This window comes from Phascolarctos cinereus, unplaced genomic scaffold (genome assembly GCF_003287225.1).
Source record: "Phascolarctos cinereus isolate Bilbo 61053 unplaced genomic scaffold, phaCin_HiC Scaffold_5;HRSCAF=322, whole genome shotgun sequence".
Taxonomy (NCBI): domain Eukaryota; kingdom Metazoa; phylum Chordata; class Mammalia; order Diprotodontia; family Phascolarctidae; genus Phascolarctos; species Phascolarctos cinereus.
The window spans coordinates 378,623,203-378,644,052 of record NW_027555958.1 but is presented as its reverse complement, the minus strand read 5'-3'; the positions used below and the strand labels follow the sequence as shown (position 1 = coordinate 378,644,052).

Sequence of the window (20,850 nt, the reverse complement as noted above, 5' to 3'; positions counted from 1 at the left end):
GGTTAATGGAGAAGGGAGGTAGATATTAGTAATGGTCAGGAATGACTCTTGGGGTAGATGAGCTGCCTGCCTCTTCCTAGGGGGCACTTCCCCCTCTGTCCCATCTACAATGCAAACTCCTTCCCTTGGGAAAAGTCACTTTGCTCTTCCCCTCCAGCAGCTCTGGCCCCTTCTTGAACCCTGTGCTGTGACGAGGCCATGGTTAGCTGTTGGCAAGACAAAAGCAGTCATTACAGCAGGTAGGAGATCCCTTCCCAGTGTTACTGACCTCAAGTAGGGGACAGAACTGCAGAAGGCGGAGGGCTTGGGGGCTTTGCTTGTTTGTTCCTTTGGCCATTTCACTGATAACCATTAAAAACACTGATGTGATTAAAAGAAAAAGAAAACCCAAAATGGGGTCATGAAGAGTCAAACACGACTGAAAATGACTGAACAGCAAGATGAAGGGAGAACAGTCCAGGCAGGGGACAGTCAGAACAAAGGCAGAATCCAAGTGTCATGTGGGAAGAACGGCAAGCAGGCCAGTGTGGATTGTAGTTGTGTGGAGAGGAGGTAAGAGGAAGGAGAATGGAGAGGCAGGAGGGGAGCAGGTTGGAAAGGGCTTTATTTTTTTGTTTGTTTGGGCTTTTTTGGAGGCAACTGAGGTTTAGCGACTTGCCCAGGGTCACACAGCTAGTAGTGTACGAGGTCAGATTTGAACCCAGGTCCTCCTGGCTCCAAGGCAGGTGTTCTATCCACTGCATCACCTAGCTGTTCCTGTAAACGGCTTTAAATGCCAAACAGAGCATTTTATGTTTGCCCCTGGAAGTAATAAGGAGCCACTGGAATTTATGAGAGGGGGCATGACATGGTCAGACCTACGCTGTAGGATATTACCTTGGCCACTGAGTAGAGGGCGGGTTGGAAGGGGGAGAGACTAGAGGCAGGGGGACCAACCAGAAGTCATTGGCAGTTTCCATCTTTTTTCATTTTTACTAGTTTTAAGGGGCATGAGAAGAAACCACAGAGCTGTTATATGTCGTATTTCTCTCATCAGTGATTTGGAGCAATCATCACTGTCAATAATTTACAATTTTTCTTTTGAAAATGGTTTGTGTCCTTTGACCACTTATCTATTGGGAAATGGTCTTGGACATATATTTTTGCTCACTCTTGGGGAAACTGAGGTCCAGAGAAGATGAATGACTTCTCCAAAGTCACATGGCTAATAAATAGCAGAGTCATCCAATACAATTGCTTTTTGGCAATTGCCTATCTGTCCCTTCTGATTGATGAAGGGCGAGAGGGTAAGATATTTGCAAGATACAATATAAAAGGCATTAAATTTGGGGTCAGAGCACCTGGGTTCAAATCCTAGCTTTGCCACTTACTATCTACGTGACTTTGGAGAAGTCATCTAACATCTTTGGACATCAGTTTTCTCATCTGTAACATAAAGGGGTTGGGTTAGATGATCTCTAAGACCCCATCCATCTCTCGCTCTATGATCCTATGAGAATTCCCACCCGGGGTGGGGGGAGGTTGCCCAAAGGAGTGCGCTCAAGGACAAAGTTTGGCCCCAACATCTCTGCTCAGTGGAAGGTTCATCTATGTAACCTCCTCTTGGGAGGAATACACCAGGAGTACCAGTTACAGCTGCCCTCGCGATAAAGAGGGAGAGGAAGAAATCCTGGAGGACACCACTAGGGCAGAAGGGTGAGAAGAGGGGTATGGAGAATGGCTCCAGAACTCCTAAGGAGCCTAGATTCAAACTGGTAATTTCCAGGTATTGCAGGTATTGCCCTATTAATGTCTCCACCAGTGTGAGGGGACCTCTCAGGATGAGAAGGTAGTGCCTGAAACAAAGGAAGGCCATAACCTTGACAGGTCATCTAGAGAAGCCACATTTGCCCTCCCTCCCTCCAAGACCAGTCCTGGGGAGACACATGATGATAACCTAATGTCTGCAGAGAACAGCTTCCTTGGATACTTCTCGTCTTCCCAGAGACAAGAGGTGTCGTGGGGAGCACTCCTGGAGTAAGAAGGCCTGGGCTGGAGCAGTTCTGGTTCTGCCACTAACAATGCATTAACAATGGTCACACCCCTGATAAGTATGTAGGTCAGAATTTGAACCCAGGTCTTCTTGACTCCAAGTCTGGTAGCCTACCTACTATACCAGAATGCCTCTCTCTGAAATGATGATCTGCATGGATGTGGAGTTCCCACGCCGGGAATTCTTGGAGCTGAAGCAATCATAGTTTCTTAGCATTGTCTGAGTATTATTTTCACCCCATAGAAGGACAATATTGTTGAAAGAAAGAATTCACATTCACAGTTTTGCTTTTGTATCTTCTGTCTGTTTTTGGTGGAAAAGTTAGGGGGATGTGGTCTGGCTTCCTCTATCACACCAGGAGCACCTCGGTGATAGTTATTCCATCACTCCCATCAAACTGGGGGCTCTCTGAAGACACAGCCTGTATCTCTTCCATAAGAAGACTGGACGACTGTCTCCTTTCACTGGATCCTCCCCATCTCTTACCCTTTACACACGTGCCCTCCTGCATGCACACATACATGCACACACATACTCACACATCCCCAGGCACACACGCATGCACGTGCCCGTGCGCGCGCACACACTCACACACACACACACACACACACACACAACACACACACACACACACACACAAGATTTATTACCCAGTATAGGATTCTATGCCCAGGGGGTGTTCAGTGTCAGGGAGTAAATGATAGCAAAGTCCTTCACTCTAGGAGGCAGGATTGAAGGTTACATAGGGAGAGGAAAGGTTGTAGCACTTGGGGACCAGGACTGTCATTCATTCATCTGTCTGAGAGGGTATAAGTATAGTCTTGCCTAGAGACAAGGGGGTGGACAAATGATCTCCCATGGACCACAAAAGCAGCAATACTCAGTTCTAGGCAGGCAGCTTCTCAATCTGGAAATTTACTTTAAAAGTCTTTCTTTTTGTTGTCCATAAATACAAGGCAGGGGTGTGAACCCATCCCAGCCTGATCTCCATGGGTCTTTGTCCTGGGCCTCTCCTTTCTCGTAGGGCATCCATGGGGCTGAGACTTCGCCAGAGTTCATATTAAGGCCATTGGAAACTCTAGATTCAATCACTCAGCTCCATCCTTCCATCCCAACTCCAAGGGAGGACTGGAATCTGTCAAGAAAAGCATGTGGGGGCGATGTCCGATCTTCCCCAGGTACAACAATCCAAGTTCAAGGAGTCCACCTCTGCTGATCAGACCATGGAGCTGGTGCCCTGGAGCCTCTGGAACAGCTGTGGGAGCCAAGAATCATTATTTCAGACAATGGCAGGAGAGTAGATTCAATATCCAGGTTGTTGTCAGGCTGGCCTCGAGAGTCAGCTGGAATGCTAGGCACAGATGGTGAGGGGCAGAGAGGGACGGAAACCCTGGCTGGGTCAAGGCTGCAGCATTCTCCCTGCGCTTCCTGAGAGCTCACTCTCTTCCAAGTGCTACAGAGAAGAGATTGAGCCTAGCTGCAAGAAAAACTATATTTTTCTCTTATGAGGAGGAGCATCTGGGATTGTTTTTAGGTAAATTCATATGGGATTGTATGCTACAAAATTTCTTAATTCTGATGAAATATGACTCAGCTCCCAAATGATAACTCTTATCATTTGTCTCCACTCTGTTCTTTCTATCCCTCACTTAAGAGTTTAATTGAATCATGAATGAATGAATGGAGTGAGTAAATAAATGTCCTCTTTCCTCACCTTGTGATTAGTACCAGTTCCTCCTGTCAGTCCATACTGTGACTGCCAACCATATTTTCTTTTCTCTCCACTTTGAGTAGGAACTCTACCCCCTATATTCTTTAACGTGTGGACATAGAAAAGCCAACTCATAAATCAGGTCAAAGCTACCAGTGTTAGCCCATCTCACATCTACCACTTCCAAAGCAGCATCCAATGTGGGTCTGGAACCCTTTTCTTCTTCTGTCATTGAAACAACTCCTGAAACTACACCTCTATCATGAAAGCCTCAGTTTAACTGAAAGAGAGTTAAGAGTTTCCCCTCTTCTTACTTAGCATAAAAGTTGAGTTCCCATAGTTATTCTCCCCAGTCTCCTTAACTTTCTTAACCCTGGCCTATATAAAAGCCCAATTATATGCCAACAAAAGTGAAAGTAAATTAAATGAATGAATACTTGCAAAAATACAAAATACCTAGATTAACAGACCTTTGAGCAGAACATTTAAACAAACCAATCTCAGAAACAGAAATTGAACAACATGTAAATCAGTTCCCAAAGGAAAAACAAAACAGGCCCTGATGGAATTATGAGAGGAATCTATCAAATGGTCAAAGAACAATGAACCGCAATTTTAAATAAATCATTTGCAAAAATATACATAGAAGCACCTTACCAAACTTCTTCTATGAGACAATTATGATCTGGATCCTCAAACCAGAAAAAGACAAATCAGAGAAAGAAAACAATTTATCTATATTCCTAATGAATACTTGGGCAAAAACATTAGCAAAGAAATTGGAATAATATATTTAAAATATTATTCACTACAACCAGGTTAGATTTATGCCAGGAACTAAAGAATGGCTCAATATTAGGAAAACTATAAACTTACTAGACCATATTAACAGCAAAACCAGTTAAAAATCATGATTATATCAACAAACGTTAAAAAATCTTTGACAAAATAGTTATTTGTGTTAAAAACACAAAAAGCAGAGGAATCAATGGACTTTTCCTTAATGAGATAAACAGTATCTAATACAAACGTTAGCGTTATTTGTATTAGAAAAACACTAGAAGTCTTTCTAATAAGGGCAGAGGCAAAGCAGCAATGCTCATTGTCACTGCTGTTATTTTATATAGTTCTATAAATGCTATCTATAGAGAGAAGAAAAGGAAAATAAATCGAGGGGAGAGACACAGGCAAAGAGGAGACAAAATCGTCTCTGTTTGAAAATCATATTATGATAAGAGAATACCACACAGTTAATGAAAAAAATCAACTTACAACATCAGCAAACTAGCAAAATACAAAATAAACTCACAAATCCTCAATATTTCTGTATGTTACTAATAAATGCCAGATGAAGAAGATGGAAAAAGAAATACATTGAAGAGAGCTGCAAAACATATAGAATATCTAGGGATCAAAAACTACAAAGTACTGTATAAATAACAGAAGACAAATAATTGAAGAGACTTTAATTGTTTCTATAATAAAAATAACATTACTACCTAAATTAAGTTATGGGTTAGTGCCATGTCAATTAAATAGTCAAGGAGTTATTTACAGAGCTAGAATAATATCAACAATCTGAAATAACAAAATATCATGAATCTAAAGGGAAATCATGAAAAAAAGGAAGATCTCAAACTATTTTTGTAAAGCAGTAATTATCAAAATTAATTTGGTTCTGGCTAAAAGTAGAAATGTGATCGATGGGACAAACTTGGTAATCAAGACTCAGAAGCAGATGAATATAGTGTAGTGTTTGATAAACCCAAGGACACTGACTATTGAGGTAAGGTCTTCCTAGCTGACAAAAACTGCTGGGGAAACCATAAAGAAATGTGGTAGAAATTAGGTTTAGAGCAACATCTTACACCACAATAAGTTCCAAATGGATCTGCAACCTATATATATTTACATAGCAGGTGTTTGGTACTTGGTACTGAGCATACAAAAATTAAAAAATGGTAGAATCTCTGCCGTCAAAGACCTTACCCTCTACTGGGGAAAATATAACATATACACAAACATAATACAAGATAGAGTATAATAAGAAAATAGGGCAAAGAGATTCATAGTCCTTTAAGGCACTGTTCAACATCCAAACTGGATGCAATTTTATCAGTGGAAATGACCTGGTAAAAGATGTGTTACCATCAGATGTGCCTCTGCACAAGACCATGGCACCTCTCCATCTGACTTGCCGGTGAAGCCTTCTATATGTGTTGTCTCCCTGATTAAAATGGAAGCGCTGCTTGAGAACAGGGTTTGTCTTTCTTTTCTTTATGTAGCCATAGTGCTTAGCACAGTGATTTTATGTAGTAAGATTTCTAAATAAGATTTTTTTTCCCGATCATATGATGAGGGGAATAATGGAAACTCTATCAAGGTAAGTTAGAACCAGATTATGGAAGGCCTTGAATTCCAGGCTAAACTATTTGTATTTTATTCTATAAAGAATAAAGAGCAATGAAAGATTTTTCAGAAGAAGATTAACCTGCTCATACTTATGCCTTAGAAAAATAATTTTGGGGGCAGCTAGGTGGTGCAGTGGATAGAGCACCTGCCCTGGATTCAGGAGGACCTGAGTTCAAATCCGGCCTCAGACATATAACACTTACTAGCTGTGTGACCCCGGGCAAGTCACTTAACCCCATTGCCTAGCCAAAAAAAATTAAATACTTTTGGCAATTTCAGATTAGAAAGGGGAGATGCCGGAAGCACAGTAGTCCAGGCAAGAGGTAATGAGGGCCTGAACTAGATAGTGGCTGAAGGAGTACAGAGAAGAGAGGTTCAAGAGATAGGACATTGAGGTCATGATACATTGCTTGGATCATGTGTTGGTAGAAGAGTCCTGGTCTGGATGGTCTACTGGATGGTCTACTCCATCTACTCATCTCAGGTCCTGTCATTTGGTCATCCCTGTACCATCTTTCAAGCTGCTCTGGATGTCTACCCAAAGCTCCAACAAGGGTTGGAGGATCTTCTCTTAGGATCATAGGGTCATAGGTTTGGCACTGAAAAGTACCCAGAGACCATCTGACCCAGAACCCACATTTTACAGATAAGGAAATTGAAGTTTGTGGGGTCAAGTGACTTGCCCAAGGTCATAAAGGTAGCAAGTGTCAGAGGTAAGATTTGAATGTGGAATCAATGACTAGAGCTAGGGATCTTTTCTACCATTCTCTCGCTCTCTCTCACACTCTCTTTCTCCCTCTCTTTCTCTCTCTCTCTCTTCTTCTTCTTCTCTTTTCTCTAGAGAGTCAATATGCCATTATGAGGACTGGAGAAGAACAGTGTTGACACCAGAAAGCCCTTGGTGAGAGAAATAGCATTTGCTCCGATTTCAGATGACCTGGGTTTCAATCTTAGCTCTCCAATTTACTACCTGCAATTTACTCCATCAGCCCTTCTGAGCCTTAATATCCGCATTTGTAAAAGAAGGGGATTAGACTAGATGATGTCAAAGGTCCTTTCCAGCCCTGCACTCTGTTTATATCTGTGTGACCTTTGGCTTGTCAATTATCTTCTCTGGACCTATTTTTCTGGGAATAAACATACCTGCTATTGTATCTCAGTGTATGGTTAACTATACGTAAAGTGATGTGTAAAGTGTAAGCTTTAACCTTTAACTTTCCTTTTCTTTAATGGCCTCTACCTCTGGCTTGCCTTCCTTAATGAAGATCCTAATTCCATCTCTTTCAGGAGGCCACCCCTAGCTGATTGGAAGAAAGAGAATGACGCTCCTGATCCTATCTTGGAGAGAAGTGAAGTTCCCAAGATGCACTTTGCACCAGCCATGGTCACACAAAAGGAGTTAGGAAGTGCCTTGTTTACTGTTTATGATTCCATTGCCTCCTACACCAGTGAAGTGGCAGTCCCCAGAGGGAAAGGTCACTTCAGTGACCAGTCCAACATTGCACGTAAATTAGAGTTAATTGGTTTCTGGATAATGTTAAGGGAAGTAATCCCAGGCTCTGGGAACAGGGGTAGAGGTGGAAGGAGGAGGGACAGGAAGGGGACCTGCTTCTTTTCTTTTAGGAAGAATAGGTCTATAGCCTTTCTTGTCCACCAACCTAGCTGTGTGACTTACCAAACCGAGAAATGGGATGTTGGAGCCTAGGAATCCAAAAGCAACTGGGAAAAAACCCCTGAGAAAGAAGAGATAAGGGTTAGTGACAACGTAGGAGGAGACGGGCTAAGAGTGGAGACAGCCATGATATAACAGAAAGAATGTTGGATTTGGAGTTTAGAGGAGTTGGGCCAAACTCAAGCTCTGCTCCTTCCCACCTGTAAAGTGACCTGGTATCCCTGGCACCTTGTCCTCATCTGTAAAAATGAGTGGGTGCTAGCAATAATGATTCCACGGAACAAATAATGGAACTTTCTGGGTCCTCCTGGCAGAAGATAAGATGTTGAATAGATTATCAAGCTTGGTCATTGTATAGCATATTTTTGCTTATCTTTCTTTTTTAAAAGGTGGTGTTGGTAGCAGCGGTGATGATAGCGGTGGTGGTGAAGCTGGTAGTGGAGGTGGTGGCGGTATGGTGGTGGTGTTAGTGGTGGCAATGGTGGGGGCAGTGATGATGGTGTGGGCTGTCTGTATGTACTCCCCTTAAGAAAAGCCATTGAATCAGAAACAGAACTTTTTCTAACCAAAAAGGGTGTATATAGCATCCAGACATTGGGCTGGCTTAGGTGTCCAATAGGATTTACAGCTGGAATGGTTCTTGGAGAGTATAAAACCACTTGGTCAGAGATTTAAGGTCATAGGGCTGTAATTTAGGACTGGAAGGGACCTTCAAAGCCACCTAGCCCTCATTTTACAGATGAGGAGAGGTGGCTCAGAGTGGTTAAATGCTTTGCCCAGGACTGCTCAGGTAATAAGAAGCAGAGTGGGGTAGAGCTTGGGTCCTCTGATTGCAAACACAGGCTTCTCTCCTTTGTACCACTCTGCCTCCTACATAACCCCAACCTCAGACTGCAACAGACACACAGGTTCCCATGGAAACCTAACCCAGAGAAAAAGAGGAAGGAGAAAGAGTCCGTTGCTCTAAGCAACACTCCCTGGCATCTCTTGGGCTTGGCAGATAAGGTCCAGTGCTTTCATTTTCACATCAGTGCCAGGAATCTAGGACTTTCACAAGGGTCAATCTAGGAATTCACAGCTTGGAGCATCCAGCTTCTGGAGGTGATGACTTTGCCCACCCCTGACTCCCCCACCACCTCACCCAAACCTTCTTTTTGTTCTAGTTAGGCCACTTTTCTCCCTGTCCTATGATCCTTAGAAATCACCCCATCTAACCCCCTAATTTGACAGCTGAGAAAACTGCTGCTTGTGTCCTTTGACTGTTGGATCAGTCACTTAAACTCTCTGGGCCTCAGTTTCCTTATCTGTGAGATGAAGGGATGGGGATTAGAAGACTTCTAAGATCTCTTGCAGCTCAAAAACTATGACTGTATGAAGAACAGGGGTCCGATTCACTATTTTGATCTATTTTACCACTCTATTTACATCTTTTTACAATTCATTATATTACACCTATGCTATATAATATAGTTTATTACATAGATATACATATCTATTTACAATTCACTAAATATGATGTTTTACGTAGACTCCACATTCTTCCCTTTTCAGAAAAGAAAAAATCAGTAAATCTGCCCTCCTTGTATCCTGCAGCACCTCTCCTTTTCTCCAAGATTCTTCCAAGATCACTGCCTAAAGCTTCGCAACCACATGGTCCATTTCTTTGAGCATCCGTGGATATGGTTTGTCTAGGCCCGATGACTAGAGCTCACTGAGGGCAGCTGGCTAGCCCTAGATGCTGGCTAGCCATCAGCTCACTTATGCTGGTTTCTATTTCTTACTGCCTATTTTTGTGCTATCCTTCCCAGGGCAAAGAAGATTCTCATTGTCAGAGGAAATAGAACAAAAGAATTAAGTAATTTAGCTTTTTTATCATCGGTCATAATTGTCATCCTATCCATTTTAAGAAGTGATTCTATCTCTATTTTTGCTCTTCTTTTTACCAATTTATACCTCTCTTTTTACCAATTTATCAATTATAATTTATCAGTTACCAAATTTGGTTGGAATCAGGTCTAATTTCTCAGACCCAGATTCTAGTCATGAGTCCCATTCTGCTAACTCAAAGTTCAGCACTCTATTCAAAGCACTAGGTTGCCTGTTTTTGGTGTGATCAAATAAGGTAATCATGTAAAAATGCTTTTTAGCTGCAAAGTAATATGCAGATGCAAGCTATTATTGATTGATTAACTGATTGAAATGGGGATGATTCTTCCACAATTTTTTTTGTTGTTGTTCACTTATGTCTAACTCTTCATGACCCCATTTGGGATTTTCTTAGTAAAGATACTAGAATGATTTGCCATTTCTTTCTGCAGCTCATTCTACAGATGAAGAAATTGAGGCAAACAGGGTTAAGTGACTTTTCCAGGGTGACACAGGTAGTAAGTATCTGAAGTCAGACTCTGGTCTTCATGATGCCACCCCCAGCACTCCAGCTGCCCCACTTTTTACAGTGCCGCACAAAAACTGGTAGTTGCTTTAAGCAACTCAGACATCTCAAGTCTAAGAGAGCCCATTTGTAGAGCCAGCCAGACTCCAAACCAAGCTTCTTCCACTTCTGCTGTCATCCCATCTCCTCTGCACCAGAAATTTAGACTCCACGACACGAATCACCCTGGACTCTGATAGGTGTCAGTTTTTATCTTCCCAAAACTCCCCTTCAACTTCCTGGCCACCAGCTCCAAACCGTGGCAGGCACATATAGCTCTTTTCTAGGTCCCCTTTATCTCAGGTCTAGCCACACTAGAATGTAAGCTTCTTCAGGACAGGGGCTATCTTGTTTGTACTTGGAATATAGTAAGCACTTAATAAATACTCTTGTCATCTATCACTTTCTCTCTGTATGTCTGCCTTTCCTCTCTCTCTCTCTCTCTCTCTCTCTCTCTCTCTCTCTCTCTCTCTCTCTCTCTCTGTGACTCTCTTCTCTGTCTCTATCTCTGTCCTTCTGTTTGTCTCTGTCTCTGCATCTCTTTTATTTCTGTCTGGCTCTTTCTCTGTGTCTCTTCTGTCTCTGTCACTCTCTCTCTCTGTCTCTCTCTCTCTCTCTGTCTCTGTCTCTCTCTCTCTCTGTCTCTTTCTCCCTCTCTCTCTCACTCTCATGCTCTCTTTCTCTCTCTCTCCCAATTCCTGCCAGAAAAGGTCCACTCACCTGAAGAGGTTTATAAAGCCATAAGTCTCCAAGGCCATCCCCAAAAGAGGCCAGCGCAAGAGGACAATTATCACACCACCCAGGAAGAAACTTGTTCCTTTCAGTTTATGCCGCTGGAAGAAGAATCCAAAAGTCCTTCTCAAACCAATGATGAAGGAGAGGCCACATAGGAATAGTATCTGTGGAGAAGAGAGTCATGGAGTGGGAATGAGGACAAAGCAGTAAGGCTTGAGTACTAGGGCCTTGGGGTTATACATGAGGGAGCACATTTTTATCTTCTTAGGGGCAGAGGAAGAAAATACTGGAAGGATTGACTCAGGCATGTGGCAAAATCCTAAAAATCTTTAGGAAGAGGAAAAAACTCGGTTGGCCTGGACGGGAGGGAAAGACCTTCTTGGAAGCAGGGAAATGTACAAGATAGCCTTTGAAGGGTCAATTCTTTTTTTTTTCTAGGCAGTGGGGTTAAGTGACTTGCCCAGGGTCACACAGCTAGTAAGTGTTGAGTATCTGAGGCAAGATTTGAACTCAGGTCCTCCTGACTCCAAGGCCGGAGCTCTATCCACTGTGCCACCTAGCTGCCCCTAATAATGAATATTTTGGTTTTCTGAAATGTGGTTCTTCCAAAATATTTTCCCAGATAAAATGTGATTGCTCATCAACCCTCTCTGGGAAACAAGTGGAGATGTTTCTACTCATTTTACAGAAGAGACAGTTGAAATTCAGAAAAGTTAAATGAATTTGCCAAAGATCATACAGCAAGCAAGTAACTGAACTGGTTGGAAAGTCAGGTCAGACTTTTGGTTCAAGGGGAAGCACATTAGATGAATGAATAGATGGTAGGACTTGGAGTCGGAAAGACCTGAGGGTATCAGATTCCTCCTTGGATGATTGCTAGTCAAGTCACTTAACCTCTCTAAGCCTCAGTTTCCCCATCTGTAACGTACATAATAATGCATAATACCTGCCTCCCAAGATTATTGTATGATTCAAATTAGGTAATGCATGGTCCCTTTGAAGTGTTGCCTTTTTCATATGGAAGAGTGTGGTACAGATAAGAGCAGGAAAAAGTACTGTCACGCAAAGAAAAATATTTAAATCAGTTGGTAAAGGATGGAATATTATCTCTGTCATAAATGATCATTTAGATGCCTAAAAGGAAGAGGAACATGACATTGATTTAATTAGTTTAAAAATGCCAAATGTGAATAAAGAAAGTGTTTTCAGATGAAATATAAGCAGTTTTGAACAGAAAATGAACTGTGGAGTAAATATGAAGATTTAAATCACCTTGTAAAAGAGGTAGGACAATGATTCATTTGCATTTAATTAGCATGATGGTTTAAAGGGTCAGAGAAAGGGCTTTTACTTATTAAAAACTGGGAAAATCTTTATTTTCAAGAACACAAAAACGAGATAGAGAACTGTTAGGAACTTTGAGCTACAGAGCATCATAAGCCCTCAATCATTTGAAGACTGAAGCGAGTAAAACTTTTAAAAATGAGAACTCACATAACTATTTAGAGGTTTAGGGTATGATTAAATAAGCTCTACTGTTTTCATAGTGAAAATCTGATGAGTTGTTGCATTTTAAGTGAAAAAATGAGTTACTGAGTACAAGAAAACTGATTTATGCTATTGAAAGATAAAGGAGATAGGATATAGGAGGCTGTAGCTAATGAGGGAAAAATCTGAAGAAAAAGACAGAAATCAAAACCAGCTCTGTATGGACAAGAGCAGAGTCAGTTAGCAGTCAGGTGACAGAAGGCTTCAGCTACATAATTCCTGATTGCTTAAAGAGAAACTCAATCTCGTTGGAAAAAAGATCCAGTTCTAGATATTGTTCTTCGATATCCTCTAGAACTTCAGAGGGGTGAAGCCTCTCCTAAGTCCCTGTTGTCCTTTATTCTCTGCCCCCTCCGTATTGAGAGGAGGGGCAGAAAGAGGAAAGAGGCTTTGGAGCTGCAAAAAATCCCAGAGATACTGGAACTATGCAGAATTCTAGTGAGTGAAGAGCGGGCTATGTTGGTTTGACTTGCCAAGAGACTCAATATCAGGGGCAGCTAGGTGGTGCAGCGGATAGAGCACCGGCCCTGAAGTCAGGAGGACCTGAGTTCAAATGCGGCCTCGGACCTGAGTTCAAATGCGGCCTCAGACCAAACACTTGACACTTACTAGCTGTGTGACCCTGGGCAAGTCACTTAACCCCTAAGTTAACTGTCTAAGAGGGAGAAAAAAAAAAGAGAGCCAACATCATTTGTCCACTCTTGGGTTCTTTTCTGATTGGATTACACGGCATCCTGGCGAGTGAACATCTGGCTGGGCTAGGCTAGGCTGCACAGTCCAGAGATAGCTTGTGATGAGTTTTCAGTTCTTTCACTTAAATGAAAAACTTCTCCAAAAGAAAAACTTTCCAAATTAAGTGGTAACACTTTCTCAACATCCTTTTAAAGCTGATTCTAATTTTAAAGAGTTTAATGATACCTTGGTTCAAAAGAAGACATGAGGCCAGCAGACAAGCAGTTACCAGAGTAAGCTTGAGGTCTGGAATAGTGAGTTATCCCAAGTACATGGGCTTTCCTCCCTGATGTGTTTTCCTGCCACATTGCTATAAGTGTACGTGCCCATTCTTTTCCACAGATTTTGAGTACATTTGTGGGATAATGTGAACCAGGTTTATGCGTGAGTTATAATATATTTTACTTTTCATGCATTATTTTTAACATATGATTATCCATGGCACCATTATTATTTCTTTGCCTTATTGCTAAGTAAATAGTTATGTTTAAGATCGAAGTATCATTGTGAGTGGCTGGTTTGTGTAAAGGGAAATGCCTCAGGATGGACTCTAGAGATAAAGTCCTGAGTAGGGGGAATAGTATTATTCCCCAACAGGACCCTGAGAGAGTTTGAGCGTAAATGCAAGTGCTAGAACTTCTCAGAGAACCTGGACCTGCCAGTGTTAGAGCAGCTTGCAGTGATGAAGCCCACACAGAATGAGGAAATATCCTTCCACATGACCAAGTCAGAGGTATGAGGCCCTACTGAGTGGATGGAGAGATATCCCATGAATACTCATGGGTAAAGCACTTTGAAAACTTTAAAGTCCTCTATACATTTTAGTTCTTATTATTAATAAATGTAATAACATTAATAAGCATAAAACAGTGTAGTAGTATTATAGGAAAAGCATAGGAGACCTGGCTTCTTGTCTTGGTTCTCACATTTGTTAGCTGTGTGACTTTGAACCAGTTACTTATGGCTTTGTGGGTAGCTGTTTCTTCATGTGTGAAGAGAGGATGATAAACCTTTCGCTACCTGTCTCATATTTTTATTGTGAGGAGAGTGAGATATAAATAATCACTATAGAAATCTGAGTTGCAGTATTTTTATTAGTGGGGACCATGATGATAACTATCTCTAGATATATGAAAGACATCTCTTGGAAGAGGATTAGACCCTCAAGGTGAGTGAAAGTAACAGAGAAGCTGATTTTGATGCTATCAAGCATCCTAATAATTCGCACTGTCCTCAGAGTAGAATGAGCTACCCCAAGAGGCATAGAGTTTCCCATCCTGCTCTATCATGAAGCAACTAGATGGTGTAGTGGATAGAGCAGGAAACCTGGACTCAGGAAGACTTGTGTTCAAATGCAGACTTAGGTACTTCTTAGCTGTGTGACCCTGGGCAGGTCATTTAATGTCCATCTGCCTCAGTTTCCTGGTCTGTAAAATGAGGATAATAATAACACCCACCTTTCCAGGGGTGTTGTGAGGATAAAATGTGTTAAGTGCTTAGCAAGCTTTAAAGCACTATATAAATATTCACAATTATTATCCTCAGAGGTCTTCAAGCAGAAGTTGTATGACCTCTTGTGGGGGATACTATAAAGGAGATTTCCTGTACAGGTTGGACTAAATTATCTCAGACATCCCATCCCATTCTGAGGTCCTATAATTCTAGTATTTGTCTATTCCACTCATTGTCCTGTCCTTACCACCCTCAGGATCCCAGCCTTAGTTCCTACAACCCAATGAGTTATTTCCTTGGCAGGCTTAGTAGAAGTCAGATCCTGAAGAGATATGTTAAACCAAATCAAACATTCGTTAAGCACCTACTGTGTGCAAAATCACCATTCTAATCTCTACAGATGCTGCTCCCCTGCTAACAGACCCCGTCCCCACTGGATAATAATCCTTGAAGATTAATCTGCAACATCTCTCTGGTTAGTAAGTTTTAGGAAGCTGCCAGGGCCACAGAGAAGGTAAGTAGCTTTGCACAGGATAACAGGCCCTGTAAATGTCAGAAGGGGAATGCCAAGCCCAGTTTTACTAACTCCACGCCCAGAACCATATCAGTTCACTCACTCTGCCTCAGTGAATAAGGATAACTCTTTGTATGGTGTTTTAAAGTTTGCAAAGCTCTTTAACTCATCTGATCCTCATACCAACCTTGTGAGGTGGGTATTAGAGATATATCACAGGTAAGGAAATCATAATCATAAATACTAAAATTAGAATAATAATTACTATGTATATGGCACTTTAAGGTTTTCAAAGCACATTCCATATCTTAACACATTTGTTTCTTTCAATAACCCTGTGAGGCAGGTGCTGCTATTATCCCCATTTTACAGAGGAAGAAACTGAGGCACAAAGAGGCTGAATGACATACTCAGAGTTAAACAGCTAGTAAGTGTCTGAGATGGGATATGAACCTAAATCGAGCACTTTGTCCACACTGTCTCAGTGAGGAGGAGGACATTGGACCCTGGGCTGGGGGACTTGGGTCCTGATTTTGTCAAGGGTACCACTTTTATTCTAGTTACCCAGGTACATAACCCAGGAATCATCCAGGGGTATGCTGGAAGCCAGCTCTAACCGAGCTGATTGTTAAATTTTCAGTGAGCATTTATGGCTTGGCAATGGGCAAAAGCTACAAACTGGGGCTTGATTTATTGTTTTATTAATCGTTTAAACTTAAGAAAGTGATGGAAATGTTAATAATGCCAATCAAATTCTATAGTGTGTCATGAGTTCGGGGTTGTTGTTCACGTTGTTGTTTGGACAGCTGGTTATTAAACATTCACCAGCATATTGCCAGAGCATCCTCAACTTTTCCCAGTGTCTCTCTCCCTCCATTCTGTCAGCTGCCATGTTAATTCTGTCCCTGGATCTATGCCCTTCTCTCTACTCATACCACAACTCAAACCCAGAATATTGCCACGCACCTTCGAATTGATCTCCCTGTATTCCCAATCTGTCTGCTCTCCAATCTATCTGGCACAGAACTGCCAAATTTATATTCCTAAAGCACAGGGGTGGGGTAGCTAGGTGGCATAGTGGATAGAGCACAGGCTCTGGAGTCAGGAGGACCTGAGTTTAAATCTAGCCTCAGACACTTACTAGCTGTGTGACCCTGAGCAAGTCACTTAACCCCAAATGCCTCCAAAAAATAAAATAAAATAAAACAGGGATGATCATATCATTCCCTCTCTTACCCCCCAATTCTATCTATTCCCTATTGCTTCTAGGAATACACTCCCTGTCTGACACTGAAACCCTTTACTATCTGATCCTAAAACTGTATTTCAGATTGATTTCATTTAATTCCCCCTCCCCCCCCACACACAATGCATTTCATCCAGACTGGTCTATTTGCTCAGTTTCCTATACATGACCTTCCATCTCCTGCCTGTGCTTTTCCTCAGTCTGTCCTCTATCCTCTATTCCTGGAATACTCTCTCTCCTCACTTCCACCCTTTGGAATCCTTTGCTCCCCTTTCAAGGCTCAGCTCAAATGTCACCTTCTTCAAGAGGTCTTTTTTGGTTCCCGTAGTTGTTAGTGCCTCCCACTCACCCAACAGCTTTCTTATTTAGTTAGTATCTATGATAAATTCGGGGTAGCTAAGTGGTGCTGTGGATAGAGTGCTGGTCCTAGAGTCAGAAAGATTTATCTTCCTGAGTTCAAATCCATCCTCAGACACTCACTAGCTATGTGACCCCTTAAAGTCACTTAAACCTGTCTGCCTCAGTTTCCTCATCTGTAACATAAGCTAGAAGAGGAAACGGCAAACCATTCCAGTATCTCTGCCAAGAAAACCACCCCAAATGGAGTCACGAAGAGTTGGACACAATGGAAAAACAACTAAACAATAAAATGATGCATTTACTTGTCTACATGAATGTGTTTATTTCCCCAGTAGAATGTAAAATCCTTGAGGGCAGGAACTTCCTTCATTTTGTATGAGTATCCTCTCTTTCTAACTCAGTGCCTGAAGCATAGAATGCACTGAATAAGCACTTGATGACTGACTGACTGCTTGACTGATGTCTCTTTTATAGTAGCAATAGACCAGCAGAGTTTCTTTGGATTCATTTTCATGGTTCTCGGAAAGGAAACCGGGTAGGTGTGAAGAGAACTTCTTGGAAGGATTAGGGAGGACATGTGGAGAAAGGTGACTCACATTTCCGAAGGCCATAAGCACGGAGTCAAAGTACAAGAGGATCCCAAAGAGGATGAAGAAGATACCAAAGCCCATGATACCCATGCCAATTTCTGAAAACAAGAACACAACAGATGGAATGGAAGGAGATGGTCAGGACAAGCAAAACACCCAGTTCCAGGAGTCCAGGACACAAGGCAAAGTGTCCAGGGGGTTGAGGCGCTGCTGCTACCTCTCTAGGCTTTTTTCTCCAACTGGACAAAAAGTTCAAGGCAGGACATTCCCTCTCCCTTCAAAAGGTTTGAAAATTATACCCCCTTATCAATTACTTTCCTGAGAGGCATTGGGCTTTTACTATAATATCTACAAGTTGATTTATTTCAAAATGAATGCTGATTTGGGTGTAACCCAAGTCTCCAAATCCAGTTGTTTGGTGGAGATTGATGAAGCACCCTCACCTATGTTGGGGGAGGGCAGAGTTGTCTAGAGTGGGAGAAGAACCCCAAGATCTTTCTTTTCTCAGGGCATAAATATACATATATATAGTTATATTTATATATACTTATATAAATACATATTTATTTTTATAGTTACTTATATTTATATGTGGTTATACATAGTTATTTATATTTAGACATAGTTATCTATATTTAGACATAGCTATTTATATTTATATGTAGTTATTTATATTTTTATTTGTTAATTCAGTTTTTAAAAGTCATATTAAAAGTTATCCCATGTTGTACTTCACTCTATGCCATTTCTTTGATAGCTGACAGAACCTTGCCTAACCCTTGTCCTAGCTTTGCAAGGCCAGTTCCCCCACCAACCCCTGGGCAAATACCCATCACCCTGCTAGAGGATACCCAGTCACACCCTGGTTCAGCTGGATCTCGGGAATGAGGAGTTAAGATAATGCCAATCATGAACCCTCCACTGACTGCTGCTCTCCACGAAAGTCAGGGTTGGGGTGGAGATACTAAGTGGGAGATGCCAGAAGGGTCCTCAGGATAGGCTAAATGCCTATTAGAGTTTGTTGGGGAAATGAAGAGAGGGGGAAGTGGGAACACGTCCAGCTCATTAGTCTACTTCAGATTTGTCGTCACCCATCTTGTGAAGATGCGGAATGGTAAAGTAGGATACTCTAACTATACAATACCCAGGGGCATGTTGGTATTGACTCCACACCAACTTCTAATGCCTTCTCGCTTTGGATTGCATTTATCTGCTCCGAAGGTTCTTAATCTGAGGTCCATGAACTCTTTTTTTAAAAAAATTTTGATAACCACATTTCGATAGGATTGGCTCCCTTTGTAATCCTCAGCAAAGGGCCACTGGCTTCTCCAGACTGCCAAAGGTGGCATGACACACAAAAGGTTAGGGATGCCTGTTGTACTCTGTATATATCTTGAATGGGTCTTGTCACTGACCTGTTGACTACCCACATTAGATTGTGAGCTTCTCATGGGAGAGGACTGCTTTTGTCTTTCTTTGTATCCCCAGTGCTTCACACTGTGCCTGGCATACAATAAGCATTTAATAAATGTCTACTGCCAGACTGACTGACTCTGTTCAACATTTTATCCAGTATTCTATGCTACAGCTAAGTGGTTCAGCGGATAGAGTGCTGGACCTGGAGTCAAAATGACCTGAGTTCAAATCTGGACTCAGACACTTACTAGCTGTGTGACCCTGGGCAAGGCACTTAACCATTCTTGTCTTAATCTACTGGAGAAGGAAATGGCAGATCACTCTAGTATCTTTGCCAAGAAAACCCCATGGACAGTATAGGTGTGCTATGGTCCATGGGGTCACAAAGAGTCAGACGTGACTGAACAACAATAAAAATGCTGCCTCTGTTTTTGTATGATCAAATAGGATAATGTATTTGGATGTGATTATTAATATATTCCCCACTCTTCTCTGCCCTACACTACAGTCTCCCATGTCCTAGTCTCCCTCCCACCAAGCATTCAAGGATGAGCTTTGATCTGGCCCCTTGCTGCCAGCCTAGGGATTACTGGGAGCCATAGGTCTAAGCCAAGGGATGGATGGTGAGGACCCCTTTCCCTCTGAAAGCACAAATGCCACACCCATCCCAGGTCACCAAAGCCTCCCATATGCCAACACGGCAGCCTCTGGCTTCTCAGCTCCAGAGTTCAGAGTGATTACAATTTGCCTGCCTCCACCCCACACCCCAGGTGGAGGTAGTGAGGAAGGGTGTCAGCTTCTGCTCATGGACCCAAGGCTTCTCTCCCCTGGCCCCACCTCCCCCCTTTCCCCTGCCTCTAGCATCCTGTCCCTTACTCACTCTGCCATTCGGAGACGGAGATCATAGCTATAACCTATGAGGGGAGTCCTTGGAGACAGTCGCCCCGGGAGCCAGTGAGTGGTAGGAAGCCTAGAGCTACCCACACATGCTGTTAGAAGAATGAACCTTGGCAAGGTTGTGAAATCCCTCCCTGAACAAATCATTAACTTCCAAGTCAAGAGAAGGCCACTTAAAGGCACAATCTCCATCCTCCAGCCTCTTCCCAAAGAGCCCCTTCCACAGATGACCCCATCCCACCAAGGGCCTTGCCTCAATTAGCACCTAGTTAGCAAAGAGCAGTCAATTCAAATAGGATGCTCCTCGGGCTCCACAGCCCCTGTATCAGCCTCCCCAGCAGTGACCGAGGGTCTCTGTCCCATGCCTTTGCCAATTCATCCCAGGTGCTAAAATGACTGGTTAACAGCTCTTCCAGAACCTGCCTGGATCAACCAGTGTTCAGCAAGCAACATTCAAGCTTATGGTTCCCCATGGGCCCTTGTCCCCTTCTCAAAAAGCTGGATTCTTCCTTCTCTCCCATTCACCCCTCCACCTCACTCGTACTCACTGTTCCTCAATTTCTTCTTACTCCCAACCATTTGAATTCTTCGGGGGTCTACGATTTCCCTGGTATGGGTGCTTCCCCTCCCAATGCTGATCCAACCTCTTCACATTTCAGTAAGATGGCACTCACAATTTGTTGTGGCCTTAAACATTCATCAGCCTTATGCGGATGAATATCTCCATATTTACCTAGACTGATCTTAACTGACATACAACTGGCCTGTCACTGACCCACTGACCCTGGGCAAGTCACTTAACCATGTTAACACATGAAATTTTTCTAGCAAGGAAGGACCCACCAGAGTCTGGGCTCCACTGGTATAGACTTCAAGAAGCCAGGGTGACCCCCTTGATTAATCTAGCCCTTTTCATCAGGGGGAAAGTAAACCTTGGGCTATAAACCTGGAATGCTTTGACGAAGTTCAAAGGGATATATGTGGTACAATGGAAAGGGCTGGATTGAACCAAGAGGACCTGGGTTCAAATGCTGGCTCTGCTGTTAAGCACCTATGTAATGATCATGGTCAAGACACAACCTCTTTGAGCCTCAGTTTCCTT

The 20,850-nt window shown here is 42.5% G+C and overlaps 1 protein-coding gene across 1 annotated transcript; it reads right to left on the bottom strand.

The window, feature by feature from the left end:
• Window positions 1-2,928: 2,928 nt before the first annotated feature.
• On the bottom strand, window positions 2,929-19,851 carry GOLT1A (golgi transport 1A). The gene is made up of 5 exons (XM_021002935.1): window positions 19,732-19,851; window positions 17,442-17,533; window positions 10,979-11,157; window positions 7,831-7,888; window positions 2,929-3,287 (listed from the first exon to the last, which is right to left on the bottom strand). The coding sequence occupies exons 1-5, from the start codon at window positions 19,754-19,756 to the stop codon at window positions 3,249-3,251; spliced, it is 393 nt and encodes a 130-aa protein (XP_020858594.1). The 5' UTR covers window positions 19,757-19,851; the 3' UTR covers window positions 2,929-3,248.
• Window positions 19,852-20,850: the final 999 nt, after the last annotated feature.

What these genes read in the sequence shown, in the direction of transcription:
- GOLT1A (XM_021002935.1), bottom strand. Translation starts at nt 19,756, where the DNA reads ATGATCTCCGTCTCCGAATGGCAGA. An exon ending in CTCCGTCTCCGAATGGCAGA is followed by an intron (nt 17,534 to 19,731) that starts GTGAGTAAGGGA and finishes TCTTGTTTTCAG; the next exon opens with AAATTGGCATGGGTATCATG. An exon ending in TGCTTATGGCCTTCGGAAAT is followed by an intron (nt 11,158 to 17,441) that starts GTGAGTCACCTT and finishes TCTTCTCCACAG; the next exon opens with ATACTATTCCTATGTGGCCT.